The following is a 24,012-nucleotide window of genomic DNA, read 5'->3' on the forward strand; positions in this document are numbered from 1 at the left end:
CCATCATGCATGCCTTGGCCAAATTCCGATAGTATTTGGTGGGTAACCGATTTCAGGTGAAGACCGATCACAACAGTCTTTGCCACTTCATGGGGCAGTAGGGCCTCAATGATAGACAATAGAGATGGGTCAGCAAACTGCAGGCCTATGATTTTGACATAGAGTATGTGCAGGGGAAACACAACGTAGTGGCGATGCCCTATCCAAGAGACTTGCAGGCCTCTCTCTCATGAGCATTTGCCATGATTGGAAGGCCCAATTGTTGGTAGAGTATTTCGAAGACGGGGCATGCGAGATCTTGGAAGGGGTACATGCAGACGAGCGCTACTGGGTGATGGACGAAGTCATATACTATAAGGGGTGCAAGGGGTGCATATTTTTGGTACCCAACTTCCAGTTGAGGGACAGAGTACTCCACGTGGCACGTGACTCACCATTGTCGGGGCATCAGGGGTTCAAAAAGACATACATAGCAGTCTGGGAGCGTTTAACATGGAAGGGCCTCAAGGGGGATGTGTTGAGGCATGTACAACAGTGTGAGGCGTGTCAGAGGAACAAAGGGGAGTTGACCCATCCAAAAGGATTATTGTAGCCACTCCCCATTCTTGAGGGGAAATGGGAGAGTATCTCCATGGACTTCATCACTGGGCTTCCCTCAGTGCAGGGCAAGGATTGTATCTATGTGGTGGTTGATCGGCTGACCAAATATGCCCATTTCTTCGCCATTTCGACCTGGTATTCAGCCTCACAGGTTGCGGAGCTGTTCTTCAGAGAGGTCTTTTGTTTGCATGGACTTCCGAAGAACATAGTGAGCGACAGAGATAACCAGTTTATGGGAGGGTTCTGGCAGGATCTCTTCAGATTGGTGGGTAATGAGCTCACCCCGAGCACGAGCTATCACCCTCAGACAGATGGCCAGATCAAGCGGGTTAACTAGTGGTTGGAGGGGTACCTCAAGAACTACGTGACCGGGTAGCAGAGGGCCTGGATTCGATAGCTGCACTTGGGTGAATATTGCTACAACACCACCCATCACATGTTTATTGGTATGACCCCTTTCCACGCTTTGTATGGTTATGATGCATTATCTTTTGCTGACGTTGTTTTTGGAGACAACCGAGCCCCAAAGGCCAAAGATTGGATCCTGGAGAGCCAAGACATTCTCAAGGCTCTCAAGGACAAGTTAGTGACAACAAAAAACCAACAGAAGATGTATGCTGATAGGCATCGAACTGAGAGGCATTTTGAAGAGGGGGAGTTGGTGTATCTTTGGTTGCAAAAGCCATATAGATAGTCTACCTTGAAGCAGAAAGTAGCCAAGAAGCTACAACCATGTTTCTATGGGCCGTACCGGGTGGTCAGGAGAGTTGGAGATCTGGCCTACAAGCTGGAGCTTCCCCAGAGGAGCAAGATCCACAACATCTTCCATGTTTCATGCCTCAAGAAGGTGTTGGGACAACAGGTGACAACAGTTATAGAGTTACCTCCATTGGATGATGAGGGGCATCTGGTTTTGGAATCGGAGGCCATTCTGGAGAGTCGAGAGAGGAAGCTAAGGAGCAGGACCATCAGGGTTTTTTTGGTGCGATGGAAGAACTTGCTAGATGAGGATGCTACTTGGGAGGGTGAACACATTTTGGAGCATCTAGTGCTGAAGTTGCTTGAGGACAAGCAACATTTGGGAGGGGAGGACTGTCATGTCCCTTCCTAAAGAATTTTGTTACAGGTTTTAATATCCCACAATTTTGGATAATTTTTGGTGACTTAGGAACCCATCCAGTTTTGACTTTAGGGACTTAGGAGAAAAGAGGTTGAATTTCATCATTAGTGGAATGCGGGGGCCACACACGTGGGGAAAAATGCACTTGGTCCATTGAAAGATTCGAATTGCCTTGGAGGGGAAGTCAAATGGTTAGGGAGAGGGACCCACATAGGAAAGGAAGGCCCACGAAGTTATAAGTAAGAGGAGCTCCCCAAACTCAAGGCATCATTTTGTATATCGAACTCATTTGTGTTGCTCGAGCTGCTTCGCTGAGTTACTAGTTGTTTAGCACTGAGTTTTCTAGGCGAGAGACTCAACCTTTCTTCAGGGGACTTCAAGTGCCACCCTAGGAAGGCAATTCGTACTACCTTGGAGGAGAGCCAGAGGAGTTTCACAATCACATTACTCAGCCTTTGGCCCAGCCAGTGCATGTTTCTGGAGGATGCAGGAGGAGAACACGCAAGAGTTGTTTGGAGGTGTTTTTGGGCAACATTTGCAGGGGGGAGTTCGAGTGTTGGAGCTTCAGTGGAGGGTCAGCCTTTGGGGAGAGTTTTGGGGCAGGAGATTGTAGCATTTGGGCAGTTCGATTTGCAGTTAGTTGGGCTTGTGCAGGGAGCCATTACTGGGCACACGTGGGAATTGGTGGAAGGAGTTTTAGAGCTGGAATTTGCCGGGAGAAGTGAAGGAAGCCTTAGATGGGAACAAATCAAGAATTTGGGGTGATTTGGAGGGCCTTTCCAGCGAGTTAGAGGCAGGCCATACTTCCCAGTGTTTTGAGGAGGACGTGGTGCTTGGAGGTCGAATTTTGAGGTGTGGACGTAGGCCAAACCCTTTCTAGGTTTTGGTGGGTTTTGGTTGAGGAGCCAGGGGCTAAAATTGCAGCATTTTCTGAGCATCGGAAGAGGAGTTTCCAGCCATTCCTTCCTAGTAGGTAGTCTAGTTTTGGGCAGCGCAGAACATCCTTGGAGCAGCAGTTGTGTAGCATTTGGGCTGATATTTTCTCACCCAGGTTTTGTTGTGCTTGCCAATTAAGGCAAGCCCAGGTGCACTTTCCATCACCATTGTACTTGCTCCAAGAAAAATTAATAATATGGCTCAGATGGTTCTTGTCTATGGTGTTTTTCATGGATGAATGCTGATTGTTTTCCATTTCTAGTGTTGAATTTGTTCATCGCTTTGTATATCATTGTTTTTCCTAGTTAGGAACATTACACTTATGTGAAATAAAATAAAATTAAAAAGATCACTTAAGGTAAAGGCAATGAAGGAGCTTCTAGAATAGTAATAAAATAATAAAATAAGTGTTGAAGTTTCTAAGTTTACTTAGTTTAGAAACCCTTCATGCATTTTTTCTGATTTATTCCTACCTACTTGTTATTTTTCTTTAACAAGTTATTTACAAAGTAAATACTAAAAATAAACACCAGTGCATGCTCAACATATTATAGATCAGCAACTAAAAGAAACAAGAACAAACACACCACATGACACCATTATTTTTGGACCAATGTCCCCGGAAAAATTCAATGCGGGAAAACCGGTGCAGCTATTTGAGGGTTTTCTTATTAAGCAATATCAAAGTACAATTTGGGTGCCGAAACTGACCTACCCAACAAAGAATTTCCTTAGCAGCTATGCCTCACAGTTTGAGAGAAATCTCTTGGCTGAAACCTCGGAAAACCCTTCCGGCAGTTCCTTAGCACAAAATTGCTTTGCAACCCCAGCGTCTGCCCAATTTGGACTACGTGAGCCACTCTTAGGTCAACGCTGGCCCTGCGTCAGCCTTCCTTGGCCTGCGTCAACCCCAGGAGGCCCTGCGTCAGCTTAGGAGCCTCTGTGTCAGCCATGCTAGCCCCTCTAGTGCTCTGCGCAGCACTTGGCTGCCTCTACGTGGCCCTGCGTGAGCCCTTGCTGGCTCTGCGTCGCTCTCCTTGGTTGTTGCGCTGCTCTCCCGGCACAATCTCTGCCTTCTCTGTTTCTCTGTACTCAATGCCCCTCAACTGCTCTCCCGATCACTGATTCTATCTCTCTTAGCAAACCCCGCTCTAGAGAATAGAATGACTGATCACTCTGGTGTATTCTTCAACTGACCCTCAAGCCTCCTCTTATACTTTTCCTGTTGGTCCTTCAACGACCGAGATTAAATCTCTAATCAACGACTAAGATTAGATTTGGCTTGATCCATTACTTTTGGAACCTTCTAACCCGGTTTTATATTAATACCCATTAATATTTTATTTTTCCTAAGTTTAGACTTAGGAACTCTATTAAAAATATTACCGATCTGTTTAGAATCTGCCCAAACCCTTTCTAGGTATTGGAGATCTCATGTGCCCCAACCTCTCCACCAAATTTCGTGGCTAGAGCACATCCGATGCTACTCCAAATCAACACTCCCTCTTAGCGAGGACTGTGCTCTAGCAATACTCCTCAATGAATATTACTTTGATCATCCGCCATTGGTACCTGTGTTGATGCTAGGCCTTCTTGCCCAACATCCTCTGCACTGCTGCCTCTTGTACTGCTGCCCATGGTTCTGCCACTACCACTGTACGACAACTCCCTCTGCATCTGTGCTGCTGTTGGTCCTTCCTCCCAGCACTGCATCTGCACTGCAACTCCTCTCATCATGTTGCATCGTGTTGCCCACTGCTACACTGCAACTCAGTTACTGAGCATTAAGTAACTGATCTCCTAATTGACCTCCCTGTTGGGCTAGAAACACCCATTGATGCTGAAGCTCCCTCTGCCGCTGACAAGTGCTCCCTCTCCGACCTCTGCGTTGCTGCAGCAACTCCTTGCATCTCGCACCGTTGCACACTTCTCTGTGCATCCTGCATCTCGCACTGTTGCAACACTCCTGTGCCTCTCTCACTGCTGCAACCTGCTAGCCTCGCGCTGTCTCGGGACTCCTGCACTATAGCTCTCTCTGCCTCTCCATCTGCATCCGTCTCTACCCACATCAACCAGTCCTGCTACTCCTCGTCGGGCTCCCGTAGCAAGGTCTAATCCAAGAGGCTGGGTACCTCAAGGATCCTGCCCCTCATTGCCTGTAGTCCACCTGACTACAGCTCGATGTCTCCCCACTTACGCTCAAGTGGCGTGTGTGTACTCATGGCGCAATCATCGTCTGTAAAAACTTCCTTCTCTACCCGTGCTGGCACTGCCTTAGTCTCGGAAGACTCTCCCTTTCTTCTTCCTTGGGCACTGGGTTGCATAATGACCCATCTCCCTACAGTGGAAGCACTTGATCTTGGAGAGATCTTTCTTCTTCCGCTTCTCCTACTTTCCCTTAGATGCTAGGGCCACATCCTTCTCCTCCTGCTGAACTCTGATTCCTTTGCTGCTACTACCTATCTTCGACTGCCGTCTGATCTCTTCCTGGCGAAGAGCTGCCCACATCTCGTCCCAAGGTAGGAGAGTCCCTCTGCCCAAGATACTCTGGACAAACACTTCGCAATATTCTGAGACAACATTCAGGGCTGTCCTCACCATAAGCTCTTGATCCGGTGTCGCTCCTATAGTAGTCAACTGGTCTCGGATCTCATTCAGTCCTCCGAGGAAGGTGTTAATCAATTGACCCTTCTTCATCTGATATGACCTCAGATGGTTCTCGGGCAGCATTCTTCTTTGCACAGAAGTATGCTGGTACAGGTTCTTGAGAGCCTCCTACATCTGAACTGCTGTTTCCTTCTCAGCTATATGTGGTACCTCATGATCCTTGACCTCGTCGAGGATAATACACTTGGCCCTCGCCATCGCCTCTTCATACTTGTCATTATCATTGGGGTCGACTGGGATAGCTATAACCTTCAAGGCGAAGTTCTTGACACGATTCCTGTCAAGTACAGATAAGATTTTGGCCTTCCAGATTGCGAAGTTCGATGCTCCGTCCAGTCTATCCTAGTCTCTTACCCCGTGTAGTGCCATGACACTCCTCTACTTACCTCCTGGAAGTTTTCTGTTCGACTCCTCTGAGTCTCTACTTCCCGTCTGGAAGTTCTCTTCTGGACTCCCTCTGAGTCCTGATTTCCCTTGTGGAAATCCTTCTGCTGCTTGTCGAGATGCCCCCTACTCTGATTGTCTTGTGTAACTGCACTGCTGATCCAAGTTCCTCGGCTAGAAACCCTCGGTAACAACTCCTCTAGCCCTACTCTGTCAGGTACTGTTTTGACTACAGTACCTCACTAGCTCCACTCTGCAATATTTTTGCAGCCTTCTAGACTCCAACAACTGCCTCTCTGTGAACTGCGTCAGCCCCTCTCCGCCTCACGATGGGTTTGCGTCACCCCAGATGGGTTTGCGTCAACCCTGGGATGCCCTGCGTCAGCTCTCTGGCCCTTTGCGTCAGCAACGCTAACCTATCTGATGCTCTGCGCAGCTCCCGACTTCTTTTGTGTGGCTCTGGCTGGCTCTGCATCACACTGCTTGGCTTCTGTGTTGCTAGAAACAACTTTTGTCACCTCGGGACAACTGTTTTCTGCTGCTATTGCTCCGCTCGACTGATGTCTTTTAGTCCTCTTGTGATCTGCAATCACGCTCCAATACCATGTTGAAGTTTCTAAGTTTACTTAGTTTAGAAACCCTTCATGCACTTTTTCTGATTTATTCCCACCTACTTGTTATTTTTCTTTAACAAGTTATTTACAAAGTAAATACTGAAAATAAACACCAGTGCATGCTCAACATATTACAAATCAACAACTAAAAGAAACAAGAACAAACACACCACATGACACCATTATTTTTGGACTAATGTCCCCGGAAAACCCCAATGCGGGAAAACCGGTGCAGCTATCTGAGAGTTTTCTTATTAAGCAATATTAGAGTACAATCTGGGTGTCGAAACTGGTCTACCCAACAGAGAATTTCCTAAGCAGCTATACCTCATAGTTTGAGAGAAATCTCTTGGTTGAAACCCCGGAAAACCTTCCTTAGTTAAAAATGACTTTAATTAGTCATTTAATTAAGGAAAAATAATTAATTAGAGAAAATGGGCCAAAAGTGACATAAGTGAAATAAAATTTAAAAAGGTCACTTAAGATAAAGTCAATGGAGGAGCTTCTAGAATAATAATAAAATAATAAAATAAGATGCTTCTAGGGGCTTGAAGATCTATCCATCAGATCTCTAAAAGAGGAGGAGGAGGTCATTTGGAGACATATTGGAGTTGAGTATTTTCTTGTGGAGTAGTTTGATAAGTTGGTTCTCTACTTCAGCAATAGCCCCACGATGCAAGCCCTCAAGTGATTTAGAGAGATTGGGCGAGCACCCATCTCCCCTTGGTGGATTCATTCGGAATCCACAGGTGTAGTGATTGATTTCTTGTTTCAGTTTGGAGGGTCGTTTTCCGTTGTTGTATTGGCATATATTTCTATATAATAAAGTTGGATTTTGTTATTGTTGCTGCATTTCTCATTGTTCCTCATGTTGTGATATTTTAATGAGATATTGTGCAATTGATGGGTTTATTGTTCCGATCAAATTTTCGTTGTTTGGGTTTTTACATGGCAATCATCTGTTAAGTGAATGGTAATTTTTTGTTGAAGGGTTTGTTCCAAATTTTCTTCATTTGGGGGTTAGTCTTTAGTCTTGATTGGAGGAAGAGTGAGTTAATACTCCAAGTGTTGATTGGAAAGAGAAAGAATAACACTCTCAATTAACTCGCAATCAAAACTCAAGCTTTTAAATTTGAACTTGGTCTCCTTGCATGCTCGAATTGGGGTCTATAAAAAGGAGAATAGAGGCGCAGGAAATCACAAGTTTGTTCACAAGTTTGTGAGATCTTCTTTGATTGTGGAGAGTGCAGAATTGAGAGCTTGTGTCCTAAGAAATAGTAGATCACAAGTGCGCAAGGATTTAGGAGATTGTGCACAGATTTGAGGAGCTTGTGTCCTAAGATATATGATGTCACAAGTGCTCAAGAGAATAGGAGCCACAAGTGCGCTAAGAAATAAGAGACTTGTGCACTAGAAAATTGGAGATTTGTGCAAGAAAATAGGGGCTCATGTGTGCTAGGAAATAGGGACCTAGTGCGCAAGGATTAAGGAGCTTCCAGTGCGCAAAGATCAAGGAGCAGGATTAGGGGATTTGTAGGCTAGTCAAGGCTATTCGGCAAGGGAACAATTGCGTGCTAGAGGGCTGCGATCAATCAGTGATCAAGGCAGGCCTTGGTCAATTGTATTAGTTGAGATTAGTGAGAAGAAGCAAAAGACTTTCTGAAAGACATATTGCTTTGTAATAAATCCAATTGCTCAAGAACAATCAATAAAGTACTACAACAAAGAAAGCAAGTTTCCCTTTTGCGTTTCCTTGCTAAGCAAGCATGTCAATTTGTGTGCATGTGTTTTTATCTCTCGATTATTTTCCGCTGCTTATAGATTGTTAAGAAACTCTGTATCTTGGTGAAAGTAAATTTGGTTTCAGTTTTCAGCTGCCTTGTTTTCAGTAGTTCATCTAAGTAGTTGCAGAGTATCAAGAAAATTAACATGGTATCAAAGCAAAGATCAATATAAAGGCCAACACTAGAATGACTAGTTAGTGAAAAACGCAAATCAAGCAGAAGGCTTGCGTTAGAGTTTGAAGAGCAGCTCTTTGGATAACGACATGACGTTCCTAGGACTAAGGGCAGATCACAGTTTAGAGGGAACCTCGAATTTGTACTCATGGAAGGAGCGGATCTCAGTGGTGTTGGAAGATAATGGGGTGCTAGAATTTGTGGCAAATCAAATAAATCCACCTCAAGATGCCTAACAGTTGATCCAACATAACAAGAATGACACCTAGGCGAGGAGGATCATTCTTGAGGGGGTTAGAGACCATATTATCCCTCATCTCCACGGGAATAAGACAACATATGAGATGTGGAAATCCATCTTAGATTTGTATTAGGGTTCTAGTGTTGTCAGGAAGCTTGCCTTGAAGGAGAAGCTAAGAAGTATCGAAATGAACAAAGGAAAGCCCATCATCACGCATCTTTCAAAGTTCACTCAGGTTCGAGATGAACTACATGGAGTGGGCGTGACTGTAGCAGACAATGACCTTGTGAGTCTTGTGCTTCTAGGACTTCATAAGTCTTAGGAGAATTTCCAGGATGTAGTCAGTGGCAAAGGGAATATTCCTAGCTGGGAAAGGCTATGGAGTGATTGTGTCTAAGAAGAGATCCGGAGAGTGACAAGAGGTAGGAGATCAACTTTGATAGAGGACGAGGAGAACTTTGCCTTGGTAGGCAAAGGTAGCAAAGCCAAGGGAAAGAAGAGCCAAGGAGAGGCTGAGTCCAGTGAGAAGGGTGAGAAGAAGAAGAAGGATCTAAGCAAGATCAAGTGCTTCCGTTGCCATGAGTTCGGGCACTATGCCACTAAGTGTCCTAATCGGAAGGAGTCCAATAAGGATCATGTGGCTGCATCAACTGAGGTAGATGTGTTTTCTTCTCGGTTTGAGAAAGATTTCTCATTGATAGCTTGCATGGCAAGCTCAGTAAGCAACAACATATGGTATGTTGATTCAGGAGCATTCTTCCATATGACTGGGCGATGGGAACAAGGAAAATTTCAGCCACCTGAAAAAGGACATGCAGTTTCATATTGAGCTAGGAGATGATGGCAAGTGCATGACTAGGAGAGTTGGTACTGTCAGTTTTGAGAGTGAGTCAGGTATTTCTCTCCATCTCAAAGATGTCCACTATGTTCCAGGCCTGAAGAAGAATCTTGTTTCAATGGCTACCCTAGAGGATAAAGGTTATGATGTCATCTTCAGGAGAGGTAAGGCTTACCTCAAGCACTTAGCTTCTGGATGTGTGAAGCAAATAGGTGTGAGGATGAAGAATCCGTACCTGTTGGAAGTTGAGACAGGTGCAACCTTGAGCAAGAAGGCAAGAAGTGTGCAAAGTAGAGATGTGAGGTTTGAGGAGAGCAGAGCTTTGAGGGAGTCCTTAGAGTGAGAGCATGTTAGAGTACTTGAGAAGGAGCTACTCGCTCCTAAGAAGGAGCCTCAGCCAATATCACAGATTAAGTCTCAGCCAGGTGGCAAGTGGGTTGACCAATAGGATGATGAGGAGGGGAGTCTAGGATGAGTGGAGATAGCCACTTTGTCAGTGACTCCCAGTACATGAAGAGTTCAAGCCAGGTGGGCAAATGAGTTGTTTAGGGAGGATCAAGAGAGAGTTGGACCTCCCAGTACCGCATTTAGACAGAGTAAACAACCACAAAGATACATGAGGTACGTGGCACTAATGATTGAATTGATAGACTCCAAGCCTTCTTTTTATGAGGAGGCAACCTCTTAGCAAGTTTGGTAGGATGTCATGGTGGAGGAAGCTTTGTCCATCACGAAGAATGATGTCGGGGAGATTGTGCCACGCCCAGAGAGAAAATCAATCGTAGGCTCACGATGGGTGTACAAGGTGAAGCATGGAGCAGATGGAAGTGTGGAGAAGTACAAGGCGAGTGTCTTGGATGTAGGAACAATGTTAGTTATTGAGAGGGAGCAGGTGGCAAGAAAGATTGATTCTTCATGCATTGCCAGAAGCCTCAGCTGGTATGATATGACATTGTTAGATGCTCAGGATCAAGATCCTAGGAGCATGGTTGGAAGGAACAAGTCTTCAAACTAGATTCCGCCGTAGGAAGCAGGGTTCTTCTAGTTCAGAGGGAGCAACTATAGCAATGGATAATGTGGTTGTGTTGGAGACAAACCCAGGTGGAGGAGGTTCTTCCAGAAGTACCTTCCTCGCTAAGAGAGAGTGTTAATGTAGTGAGTAAAGGTCTTTTGGCTTGTGCCTTAGCGAGTGACAACCTCAATTTGTCTTTCTCTTAGTATGAGTGCGAGCTCATGAGCTAGACTTCAGTTAGGATGAATTTATTTCCAGTTTATTGGGATAATCATCAAGATGGCATGCGTAGAGTTGGAGCTTCAGTTAAGTGGAGTCTTCATTAGTTTGACTACAAAACTAGGTGGCAGTTATAGTTTGAGTGAGTTAGTCTTTAGTCTTGATTGAAGGAAGAACGAGTTAATACTCCAAGTGTTGATTGGAGAGAGAAAGTGTAACACTCTTAGTTAACTCGCAATCAGAACTCGAGCTTCTAAATTTGAGCTGGGTCTCCTTGCATGCTCGAATTATCTATAAAGAGGAGGACAAAGGCACAGGAAATCACAAGTTTGTGGGATCTTCTTTGATTGTGGAGAGCGCAAAATTGAGAACTTGTGTCCTAAGACATAGGAGATCAAAAATGCGCAAGGATTTAGGAGATTGTGCGCAGATTTGAGGAGCTTGTGTCCTAAGATATAGAAGTCACAAGTACGCAAGAGAATAGGAGCCACAAGTGCGCTAAGAAATAGGAGCTTGTGCGCTAGAAAATAGGAGATTTGTGCAAGAGAATAGGGGCTTGTGTGCTAGGAAATAGGGACCTAGTGTGCAAGGATTAAGGACCTTCCAATGTGCAAAGATCAAAGAGCAGGATTAGGGGATTTGCAGGCAAGTCAAGGCTATTCAGCAGGGGAACAGTTACGTGCTAGAGGGCCGAGATCAAGCAGTGATCAAGGCAGGCCGAGTTCAATTGTATCAGCTGAGATTAGTGAGAAGAAGCAGAACACTTTCTCAGAGAAAGATTGCTCTGTAATAAATCCAATTGCTCAAGAACAATCAATAAAATACCATGACAAAGAAAGCAGGTTTTCCCTTTTCGGTTTCCAGGGTAAACAAGCGTGTCAATTTGTTTGCATGTGTTCTTATCTCTTGATTATTTTCTGCTGCTTATAGTTTGTTAAGAAAATCTGTATCTTGGTGAAAGTAAATTTGGTTTCAGTTTTCAGTTGTCTTGTTTTCAGTAATTCATCTAAGTAGTTGCAGAGTTTCAAGAAAATTAACAATGCAATGCCAGGGTGATTTCCGATATAAACTTTTATGTTTGTAGACAGTCGTTGACATCAAATGCCATTATACTGTTCTACCCAGAGGAATATGTAAACACTGAAAGCACCAGAATCCTTTAGGAAGCCACAAAGAGATGTGCTTTCCAAATTCAAAATTGACATTTGCTTGGTTTTAAAGGATTTACTTAAAGATTATCAATTCTGCTGTCTTAAGATAGATTATCAGTTGGATCATAATGGATGGAACATATAGATGGAGCAATGCAGTTGAGCTATATCTGTTTTTTTATCCTAAATTGCAATTTCATTCACATCAATTTTTCCTTGTGAAATCCGCATTTGATTGTTCAGTTCTAAATCCGCCTGCAACTTACAAAAACTAACCTGCAAGACTTCCAGTAATTCTATTTTAAGCCTCTTAAGCAAATAAGTTTCTAGGTTTGGAAAGAAGTTTCTTATAACTTTCTAGAAAGAAAATAGAAGAAATAGTACTAGAGATTTTATTCCCAGAGATGGTTATGCATACAGTTATTCATTGCTTGGTATAAACCAGGAATGAATTAAGTGACAAGAAAATGATCTGCATTTTGCAATGTTCTCTGGTCATTCTTTTTTAGGGAGACAATTTGACTGTTACAAATTCAGTAATCAGGAAATGAGTTTTCCTCCATATTGCAAGACATTTCCATTTGGGGTACGGCTTAAGTGTCAGAAATTAGGTCAGGGAAAATCTTCTAATCCCAACTTTTGCTTTTTATAGAATTAGGATTATAAGCAATGTGCAAGAAAATTTGAAATTCGGTGAACCTATATATTTTCTTGAGGTTTGGCGAACCTCATCAAACTTCATGGCTATTGTCCAGGTCCATAGTTTAAGCTCATAACTTCATGTTACAATTCAAGCTTGTAATCTATCATTCCAATTACTAAGTCCATGATAGTATTTTTAATTTTTATTGATGTTGATTTTGTACCATTTTAAAAGTATATTTCATTTAAAGGTATATATATATATATATATATAATGTGTATAGAATCTAGATGAACCTAATGGTGAACCTGATAAAAAAAATTTGAACTCGAAATGAACCTAATCATTGCTGAACCTGAACCATGCGACTTAGCCATTAAGTATTATTGTCTAGTTTTTCTGAAACCTGTTAGGAACCAGACTGAATTTAGTTTTTTGAATCATACCAGTTCATAGTGGATGAACTATATGAATAATGTGATGTGGAATCTGCAGGGATGAATTTAATAAGGTGGTTAAATCTCTTAAAAAGATCTGGCAAGATGGTTGCCACCTTCTGAAAGGAGAAACTCAACAACCAACTTTACAACAGATGCAGATGCGTGTTGGACTCAGACCAAGTTTAAGTGATTGCCTAGATGGTTTAAAAGCTATTTATGAGATGCACCTTTCTGAGTAAGTCTTTTCTCATTATTAATCCTTTATTTTCTCATCTTTATGTTCCTTTTAGTTGTTTTCATCAATTCAATACTTGTCATGTTGGTCCAGTGCTCTGCATGCCCAGCAATAAGAAGGAGCAGTTTTCCTATTTAGGAAAAGAAGAGTATGAAATAGAAAAAGAAACATAATTATTATACAGACTGGAACACTTTTAGAAGCCACACAAAATTGATTGCTAGAATGTTCAAAATAAAAGTAGTATTATTTGGGAGAAGTATTAATGAACGACCCAATGGGCTGTGGTCGATAATTGGGAAGTTGTTCTTTCCCGTCCCCTCTGCACTTTAATTCTACTAATTTTGGATTGCATTGCCAGGCCTCCCAATTATGAGTTAAATAATCCACAAGGCCCATGGCTGTGGCTGATTTTTCCTACACCAATCTTTTGTCTTTAGATGCTATTTTTTAAATTACTTTTTTTACTCATTTGCTGGTCGTACTCCAATTATGTGATCTCCATTTCTTTCTTATACATTTGTAGAGGATCTCGTTTCAGCTTTTATTTAGTATTTATCTAGCTGAATTAGAAAATTGTTCATCAATTCAAATACATGAGTGCCAATTGTAGAGGGGGAAAGTTAACCAAGTTTTTGACACCGACAAGGCTTTATTGCAACCAAGGAAGTTAAGGCTCATTCACATCAGAAAATACTATATGAGTGCCAATTTAGGGATTAAAAAAATATGAATAACTTATCCACTATATGCATTGAACCAATTTATGCAGCGAAACATCAAATGAGAAGTACTGGAAGCATAATTACTATGCCGCATGAGAAATTTCACATCAAACAAGTTCTCGCTATGAAACATCATAATACTCATCAATGTTCTAATAAGAAAAATCAGGTCTGCAGCACCATCACAGACAATGTTGCAATCTTGAGACCTCAATAAGTATGCCTCACTTTCAACCGACAATCATGTTGAAGAGTGCTGCTCCTACCATGCCAAGAGCCAAAACTGCAGACGTGTTGGGCAAGGGCAGGTGCAAATGCTGATATGTTTCTGACTTTGCGATATGGAGCTAAGGTGATAGATGAAACAGCCAAAACAACTAAGTTTAGGATTAGAATCTCCCATCAAGCCTTCATTGAGTGAAGAAGAGGGCAAGAACAAGAATTCATATGCCAACCCCCACAACTTTAGTATACCCTAATTGCATAACTCTTGCATCTTAGAGGATTTTTGTTACAATAACCCCTTTTATTGAAATTGAAATGGGTTTCTATTTTTACAAGACACTATTAGGAGTGTTTCCTGCCTTAAGGATCGTGTGATCCTACTGACATATACTTTTTGTAGTGCACAATAGGGGTGTAGTTGCATGTTTCCTTTGAAGGATCTGACTTGGCAATTGCAAGGGAAAATTAAAGGTTGGATGATTGGGACTGGTATCCACCCATATGTTTTAACCCTAGCAGAATTTTCTCCAATAAGGCGGTTTGCCAGCTAGCAGTCCTATCCGGATACATAGATAGCCAATCTTGGATGCCTCTCATCCACTCACTGGGTAGTGCATTATTTTATCTAGCCTGCTCATCCGTTGAAGGTGAGTCATCTATTGTGAGGTACATTAACCATTTTTGTATTCAAGTGCTTTCATTTAATGTTTAAGGGGATTTTAATATGGATCACAAGTTGAATTGGATGATAGTCTACTATTGATTGTACACTTGTTCCTTAGCTTCACCATGGTTGTTATCACTTGCCCCTTGTCCAGTGTGACCTTCTTTGAGGCCTTTCTTTCATTGTCTATTAGGGGCACAAATAAGAGGCTCCGATGATGGTAGCTTTTCATGATTTCCGTACTTAACCTTTTTCGTCATTTCCTTGCCCCATCTTTTGATTGTTTGTTAGTAGTCACTTGCACTGGTTCATTGTTGACCTTGTCCTATGAAACGAAGGGTTTGTATATATTTGAGGTTAATGCAATTGTAAAAAGAGAAAGAGCATAAGCCAAATGTTCAAATGCAAAGGAATGGCAAAGGATGTAAAGCAAGTAAAAGTCAAATAATAGCTTGAGCTCTACCCCTCTTCTATTGCCACTCATTATCCAAAGTTTCCATCTTTATCATGCCTATCAAAGTACAAATCTCTCTAAGAACATTTTGACCTTGATGAAGTTAAATTGCCCATCACAAAAGGGGTTATCTTTGTTGAAAAATGTGTAACTAGGTTCGGTCTTCATAATGATGAAATGTACTTTTGATTCTTGTAAAGTGTAAAATGAAAGAAAAAATATTATTATTATTTTTGGAGCATGGGTTTCATGCTCAAGGTCTTTTATTTTATAGGTCAAGCACCCATTGAGTGCTTCTAGGGTTTGTCCTAGGTCAAGAAGTCAAAAGAGTCATTGTCATAAGTTGAAGACCCCATTGGGCACATTGTAACTTGTAAAGAAAATTATTTTTATCTTAAAAAGTGTCCAGATTCCCTCCAAGACCAAGCCAGCTTGGCAGCTGGCAAGTCTGTCTAAAAGGATGAGCCATGTCCACCTTGAAGAGCCTATATATAGGGGGGAACTCGTCCTCCTTAAGACACATTCACTCATCTCTCATTCTAGTAAAGAAGAAGGAAGAAGGAAGAGGACGAAGAAGATCTTTGTTTGGGCTATTTCTCTCTCAGACGTGCTAAGGAGGACTAGGGTTTCTGCAATAGATTTAGGGTTTCTATCTACAAGTTTGATCTTGGAGAAAAGAAGGCAAGTAGGTCAAGTGAAGGTCACCAAGGGTCATCCTCAAGCTCTAGAAGTGAGGGAAAGGCAAATGTTGGTCAAAGGAAGGCTTAGAAGGCAGATCAAAGCTCACACGTGGCAACAACAACTGCTGGGGGGGCCAAAATTTCAGATCTGCAGTGGAGGCCGAAATTCTGTAGCTGGAGGTCGAAGAAGTGCTACTGGAAGAGATTTGACTAGGTTTGATTGGATCAAGGTTAGCACATCATCCGGAGAGGTTGGTCTTGGTCTTGGAGGGTTCTGAAGTCAGTCTTAAGGTCTTGGAATTCGTCAATTGAAGAATCTATAAGGAAGAGAAGGGATTTGTGGGTTTTCCTCTCAAGTGGAGAGGTTTTGGCCCTGGATTGCAGCCTATATTCTGTGTTCTTGTTCTTCTTGTTTTGGTAGTTGTTTGATGATACACACATATAATAATAAGTAACAAAGCTAATAAGTAAAAAGATATCACAAGCAGTTATTGTGAAAAATCGGTTACCCGATTTCTATTGCAGCAAACTAATAATATTTTGCCTACTTTTTAAATTACTTGAACAAGTTACTTGTAGTTTTCTACGGCAAATACTGAAATACATACATTGCAGCCTACACAAAATAAAATACTGCGGAAACTAAATACTGCACTGGAGAGAAATAAACACACACATACACTGTTGTTTTTGGACAAATGTCCCCGAAAAACCCAATGTGGGAAAACCAGTGCAACAACTAAGGGTTTTATTTATTATGCAGTAGTAATCTGAGTACAAATTGTTAGATGCCCAAACTGGCAATCTGATACAGAGAAATACTGACAAGGAGATAGTGAGGAAAAATCTCACACTGTTGGGCAATCCGAATTTGATCCAGGCTCTGGATGGCTGGCCCCACGCTGGCTTTGCGCAACCTCTACGTCAACCTACGCGGATTCGCGTCAACCTGTTTGGGGTCTGTGTCACCTCCTCCTCTGATCTCCTGCTGTCTGGAACTTCGCTCCTCTAGCCCTCCGGTCTCACACCTCGACTTCTGGCTCAGGAATTCGACTTCCCAGTGAAATCTTGGACTCCCTTGAAGCTCTGCGCCGCCTCTGCATGGCGTTGTGTTGCCTCTCTGAACCTCTCTCTGTCTTGTTTGCCTTGCACTCTCCGGATCTGGAAAACTCTCCTTCGGTCTATTATCCCTGCCCCTCTCTCTGCTTTGACTTTACTAAGTCACTTTCAACAACTCATAGCTGCTACTCAGGAAATCAACCTCCCAACAAAATCGAACTGCACAAGTGTGTTCTCTAAGTGCCAATCGAACTCCCTTATAATCTCTCGTTGGAGCACCAACGACCAAGATTAAAACATAATCAACGACTAAGATTAATTGAGAGTTGATCCTCGTCTTCTTCTAGAAGATTTGCACCAGATTTAATTAATACCCTTTAATTAACCAGATTTCCTAAGTTTAGACTTAGGTAACCATTTAAAAAAGTTACTTGTTTTAATTAAATCATCTCCAGGTGGAATTTTTCCAAATGATTTCTGGGTATTGGAGAATGCATGTGTCTTTGCCTCTCTGCAAAATCTCGAGGCTAGAGCACAATCAATGCTATAGAAATCAACACTCCCTCTTAACGAGGAATGTGCTTTAGTGCCGCAACCCACTAAAGCATCACTCTGTCTTTGCACCATCTCCTGCTGCGCTGCTGATGTCAGGTTCTATTGCCTACCAACTACTGCGCAACTCTGATATGAGCTGCATCTGTGCTACTGCTGGCCCTGTTGAACTACTGCCAATACTACATCTGCATTGCAATCCATCCCATTTGTTGCTGCTGCAACTGCAACATCTGCAACGAAAAAACATCGAAAATACTGAACCAACTGTGGTTAGTATGATGCATCCGTTGTCCGAGTTCTGACTATTGCTAGCCTCTGTGTTGTCACTGAAGCCTCTACGCAACTGTTGACTTTGCACTGTGCCAACTGCACTGCTGACAACTCTGCTCTGCGCTGCTCAGTCTCTGACCGCTACTAGCTACTGCATCTGTCACTCTGGCACCTGACTGCACCAATTGCCACTGGTCCATCCTGCTACTGCTTGTCTTGGGCTCCTGTAGTAAGGTATTGATTCAAGAGGTGGACCTCCTGAAGAATCTTGCACATCTTGTAGCTCTCTAGGCTACAGCCCCAGATCACCCCACCTCACCCCTGGAGGCATCTCGGTAATCATGGAAAACTATTCCTCCATTCTGGAGGACAACGTGTCGATCTCAGCGGATGCAACTTGCTAATCCTGCTTCTCCTCCTTGTCCTTCTTTCTGAGAGGACACTGAGTGCTGTAGTGGCCCATCTCACCACACCTGAAGCACTTGATCTTCGAAATATCCTTCTCTCTTCTGCGCTGCTCCTGCTGCCCCTTTGATGCAAGGGCCACGTGCTCCTCTTCCTTCTCCTACTTCCTCCCACTACTGCTATTGCCAATGATGGTGGCCTTTAGGAGATCACGCCTCGTTTCCTCGTGCTACAAATCAACCTTCAAACGTTCTCAATCTGGTAGTTTTTCTCTGCCCAGGATACTTTGGACGAAAACTTGCCAATCTTCAGAAATGCGATTCAGCGCTAATTGTACAAACTCTGAGGGCTGGGGCGCCAACTCTACTGAAGCCAGCTGGTCCTAAACATCCTTAAGCCTCATAAGGAAGGGCTCTACATGCTCCCCTTTCTGCATCCTCGTGCATCTCAACCTCTCCTCTAAGTACATCTTCCGCTGCTTAGAAGATCCTTCGTATAGCATAGCTAAGGCTTCCCACATCTGCTGGGCAGTATCCTTGCCGCTATATGGGATACTACATGATCTCGAACCCCGTCGAGAATGATCCTCTTAGTCTTCGCCATCTCAGCCTTGTACTTCTTGAGTGGATTTGCATTGGCGGGTACAACTACCACACTATCGACATATGTCTTGAGATCATGCTCATCTAGAAGGTAGGAAATCTTGGCCTTCTAGATCACATAGTTGGAGGCTCCAGCCAACCAATCTTGATCTCTCAACCCAGCTGATGCCATCTCTTGAAAAATTTGAACTCCTTCCTCTTCTCTTTTGCACAACTACTGCCCAGTTATTCGCACTTCCTTTTGGAGTGAGAAATCCTGCACACAGCTACTGTTGCTTTGCTAAGAATATTCGAACTTCTTGGCTAGAAGTCCTTTGAGGAAGGAATTCCCTCAGTATTTGCTCTTCTCTCCCTCTGATGCTATTCTGCCAGCAACTGTTGCAAAAACATCTGTGTCCCAGCTGAAGATCTGCTCTGCAAGGAAAATATGTTGCTCCCTTCTGCCTTTGGAAAGCTTCGATCTGGAAATCAAATTTCTTTGTTGACTCACTCAGAGAAATTGATCTTCCTTCAAAACTTGGACCTCCTTGGCCCAAGGATTGTTGCCTCTAGGGTTTCGAATTGTTGCCAAGGAAGGAATTCGAACCTCCTTCTTCCTTTTTGCAACTGAGCTCTTCTACTCACGATTTGTGCTTTGATACCATGTGAAAAATCGGTTACCCGATTCCTACTGCAACAAATTGATAATATTTCTCCTACTTGTTAAATTACTTGAACAAGTTAATTGCAGTTTTCTACAGCAAATATTGAAATACATACACTGCAACCTATGCAAAATAAAATACTGCGGAAACTAAAATACTGCACTGGAGAGAAATAAACACAATCATATACATTGTTGCTTTTGGACAAATGTCCTCAGAAAAACCCAATGTGGGAAAATTGGTGCAGTAGCTGAGGGTTTTATTTATTATGCAATAGTAATCTGAGTACAAATCGTTAGATGCCTAAACTAGCAATCTGATATAGAGAAATACTGACAAGGAGATAGTGGGGAAAAATCTCACACTGTTGGGCAGTCTGAATCTTATCCAGGCTCTGGATGGCTGGCCCAACACTGGTTCTGCGCAACCTTTGTGTCAACCTCTTTGGGGTCTGCATCACCTCCTCCTCTGATCTCCAGCTGTCTAGAACTTCGCTCCTCTGGCCCTTCGATCTCACACCCCGAATTTTGGCTCAGGAATTTGACTTCCCAGCTGAATCTCAGGCTCCCTCCGAAGCTCTGCGTTGCCTCTGCGTGGCACTGCACTACCTCTCTGAAACTCTCTCTATCTTCTCTGCCTTGCAATCCCCGGATCTCGAAAACTCTCCTCCAGTCTAATATCCCTTGTTGATTTGGGGTAGCATCGGATGTGCTCTAGCCATGAAAATTGGTGGAGAGGCTAAAGCACATGAGGTCTCCAAGACCCAGAAATCATTTTGGAAAATTCCATCCAGATGAGGAGTTATTAAAATAATTAATATTTTTATGAGTTCCTAAGTCTCAACTTAGGAAAATAAAAATATTAATGGGTATTAATAAAGATAAGGATGAGAAGCTTCTAAGAGATAAGGATCAAGTCTATTTTAATCTTAGCCGTTGATTAGGGATTTAATCTCAGCCGTTGATTCATCAACAGGAAAAGTATAAGAGAAGACTTGAGGGTGAGTTAGAGATATATTGAGAGAGACCAGTCAGTTCGATTTCTGGAGCAGGGCTTGTTGAGAAATTCGAACTAATGGACTGGATTGCAGTGAGAGGCAGCGAGTACATAATAGAGAGACAGGGATAATACCGGAGGACTAGCATAGAGATCAGAGCCAATTAGAAAGACGTAGAGGCAGTTGGATTGCGCAGTGACTAGAAGGCCTACGTGGGTGATGCAGAGAGGCCAAGTGCTGATGTAGTGAGGCAGAGTGCTGACGCAGAGGGTCTGGGAGCTGCGTAGAGGCCAACTGGACTGACGCTGAGCTAGAGAAGCGCCAAAGAATTTTGTGGTATTATTGTTGTGTGGTTATCTTTGTTGGGTAAGCCAGTTTGGCACCCTAGTTGTACTCAAGGAAAGCTGATTAATAAAATCCTCCTCTGCTGCACCGATTTTCCCGCATTTGGGTTTTTTCCAGGAACAGTTGTCCTAAAATAATTGTGTTGATGTGTTTGTTCTTGTGCATGTGTTTGTTTCTGTATAATGGTGTGATATCTCCAGTAGAATTTATTTTAATATTTACTGAAGGGATTTTGTAAATAACTTATTGGAAAATAAGTAGGTAAAATAAATCAGTTGCTGCAGTAATAGAATTTCTGTTTAGAAATTTTCACATGGTATTAGAGCAAGTAATTAGAGACAGGGAGGGAAAATCAATTATGGGTCAAGATCGTAATGTAGAGGCATCCATGTCAAGAGACTCGTGCAGATTTTCAGAAAGTTGCACAAGAGATAGAAATTTCGATTTCTCTATGCTAGCTTCCAGATTGGAAGAAAAAGTTGCTTGCGTAGCAAGCTCTGCATCATTAGGGGTATGGTATATAGATAGTGGAGCCTCCTGGCATATGACAGGAATCCGAGAATGTTTTTCAGATTATTAGGAGGAGAGAATGAATTTTCAGATCACCATGGGGAATAAGGCAAAGTGTACTCCAGTAGAGAAGGGTACCATAGTTTTTCAAACATAAATAGGAGAGTGGTTCTGAGCTACCAATGTGCTACATGTTTCGGGACTGGGGATGAACTTACTTTCCGTATCACAACTTCAATGCAAGGGCTATGACGTTTTCTTCATTAAGGAGAAAGTATACGTCAAACACCCAAGCTGGAAAAAGAAAGTAAAAATTAGAATCAGAAGTAACAGGTTGTACAGGTTGCAATTAGAATCACCAATGGAACTGATAGACAGTAATGGCGACAAGGATTTGAATGAACTATGGCACAAAAGGATGGGACATTTGCACCATGGGGCTTTGAGAATTCTCAGGAAAATTGTAACAGGAGTTTCAGATCTTAGTACAAAACGAGATGATGTATGCAGAGGATGTGCTCTAGGCAAGTATGCCAAAGCAGCGTTTCCTAGAAGTAAAAACAGGGCCAAGAGTGTACTAGGATTGATACACTCAGATATCTGCGGACCGATGTCCACAAAAGCTCTTAGTGGTGCTGAATACTTCGTCACCTTCATCGATGACCATTCCAGGAAGACTTGGATTTATTTTCTGAAAACCAAGGTCGAGGTTTTTTGTCGATTCAAAGAGTTCAAGGCTCTAGTAGAGAATCTGACTGGAAAGAAAATAAAAAGTCCTGCGCTCAGACAATGGTGGGGAATATTTCGACAAGGACTTCACCGATTTTTGCGCTAGGGAGGGCATCAGAAGGGAGTGGACAACTCCTTACAATTCGAAGTAGAATGGAGTAGCAGAAAGGAAGAACAGGACTATCATGAAAGCAGCGAGGGCTATGATGTATGATCAGGGTATGTCAAAATTCCTGTGGGCAGAAGCATGCAACACGACAGTCTATGTCCAGAATAGAACTCCTAATAGGGCATTGGGCAAGATTACTCCAGAGAAAGTCTTTACCGGGAAGACACCTGAAGTTAGTCATTTCAGGATATTTGGGAGTTTAGCATATTGCCGTATACACGAGGAGAAGAGGAAGAAGTTAGATCAAACTGCAGAGAAAGGATATATAGTGGGATATAGCGAGAACGCTAAGGCATGTAGAATCTATCTTCCAGGGAGCAAGAAAGTAATAGTTTGACGAGATGTGAAGTTCATGGAGGATAGGGCCTTCAAAAAATCTCGAGAAATGCCTTCCGATGAGCAGTCAAAATATGAGCTGTTGGTCAAACCACTTCAATCAGCGAAAGCTAGTACCAAGAATTCTCCTTCAGAACAGGAGGAATCAAAGGAAGAGGAAGAGTTAACAGATGCACTTACTACTAGGGGAAGAACGAGCCGGGAACTCTGACAGATTCTGTGGGATGTAGAAGATTTCATTGGTGCACCCCGGAACAATAAAAGGGAGCGAAGACAACCAGGTAGATATCAGGCCTTAGTAGCTCAGGATGGGGAACTTTCTAGTTTTTAGGAGGCAACTCAACATCAAGTTTGGATGGATGCGATGGTAGAGGAATACAACTCTATAATGGTGAATGATGTCTGGGAAGTAGTGCCTAGGCCTCATGACAAATTAGTGGTAGGTTCGAGATGGATCTACAAGATCAAATATGCTGCAGACGATAGTGTGGAAAAATACAAAGACTGGTTTGTGGCTAAGGGGTATGCTCAGAAGGAAGGGATATACTATGAAGAGACCTTCGCCCCAGTAGCGAGGTATACATCTATTAGAACCGTGATATCTCTTGCAGCACATATGGGCTGGGAGATTCATCAGATGGATGTCAAAACGACATTCTTGAATGAAGTGATAGAAGAGGAAGTATATATTGAACAACCAGAAGGATTTGAGACACATGAAAAGAAATCTCATGTATGCAGATTGAAAAAAGCCTTATATGGGCTCAAACAAGCACCTAGAGCATGGTATGGTCGAATTGATGGCTACTTGCAGAAGATGGGGTTCATCAAGAGTGAGGTAGATCCAAATCTCTACTATCTGGTTGTAGAGAATGAGCCTCTAATCCTAGTATTATATGTGGATGATCTCTTCCTGACATGCTCGTCCAGGCTCATCGAGGACTGCAAGAAGAATCTAGCCACATAATTCGACATGAAGGATTTGGGACAGATGCATTATTTCCTGGGGTTGGAAGTTTGGCAGCAGAAGGGGGAGATCTTCCTTGGACAAGGGAGATATGCTACATAAATTCTGAAGAGATTCAGGATGCAGGACTGTAGGCCTATGGCTACTCCAATGATCACCAAATGGAAGAAAATTGATGCATCAGAAGACAAGGATGTTGATCCCACCTTATATAGGCAACTCATAGGGTCCCTGATGTATCTGGTCAATACCAGACCAGACATTTGTTACACTGTCAACACCCTCAGTCAGTTCATGGTGGAACCGAAGAGGGCGCACTAGGCAACAACCAAACATGTTCTCAGATATATACAGGGAACAATCGATTATGGACTCTTGTACACCAGAAGCAATGATATTAGACTGAGTGGGTTTACTGATGCAGATTGGGCTGGAAGTTCAGTAGATCGGAAAAGTACCTCTGGGTACTGTTTCAACATTGGATAGGGGATGGCCTCTTGGTGCAGTAGGAAATAGAAATCCATAGCTCTGAGCTCAGTCAAAGTAGAATATATGGCCACTAGCACAACTTCGTGCGAAGCCATATGGCTTAGAAAATTACTTCTAAACCTATTCAGA

The 24,012-nt window shown here is 42.8% G+C and overlaps 1 protein-coding gene across 8 annotated transcripts in view; it reads left to right on the top strand.

Moving 5' to 3' along the window:
- Nucleotides 1-24,012, top strand: part of LOC149228437 (Pentatricopeptide repeat (PPR) superfamily protein) — a 253,815-nt gene that overhangs the window by 140,189 nt on the left and 89,614 nt on the right. For all 8 annotated transcript variants that reach the window (XM_089378204.1, XM_089378205.1, XM_089378203.1 and 5 more), the window contains one exon: nt 12,879-13,058. In XM_089378204.1, coding sequence (XP_089234330.1) covers nt 12,879-13,058 — 180 coding nt within the window. The remainder of the gene's footprint in view (nt 1-12,878; nt 13,059-24,012) is intronic.

Source organism: Pinus tabuliformis, chromosome J (genome assembly GCF_031772625.1).
Source record: "Pinus tabuliformis cultivar Carrire ecotype Pingquan chromosome J, CPIR1, whole genome shotgun sequence".
Taxonomy (NCBI): domain Eukaryota; kingdom Viridiplantae; phylum Streptophyta; class Pinopsida; order Pinales; family Pinaceae; genus Pinus; species Pinus tabuliformis.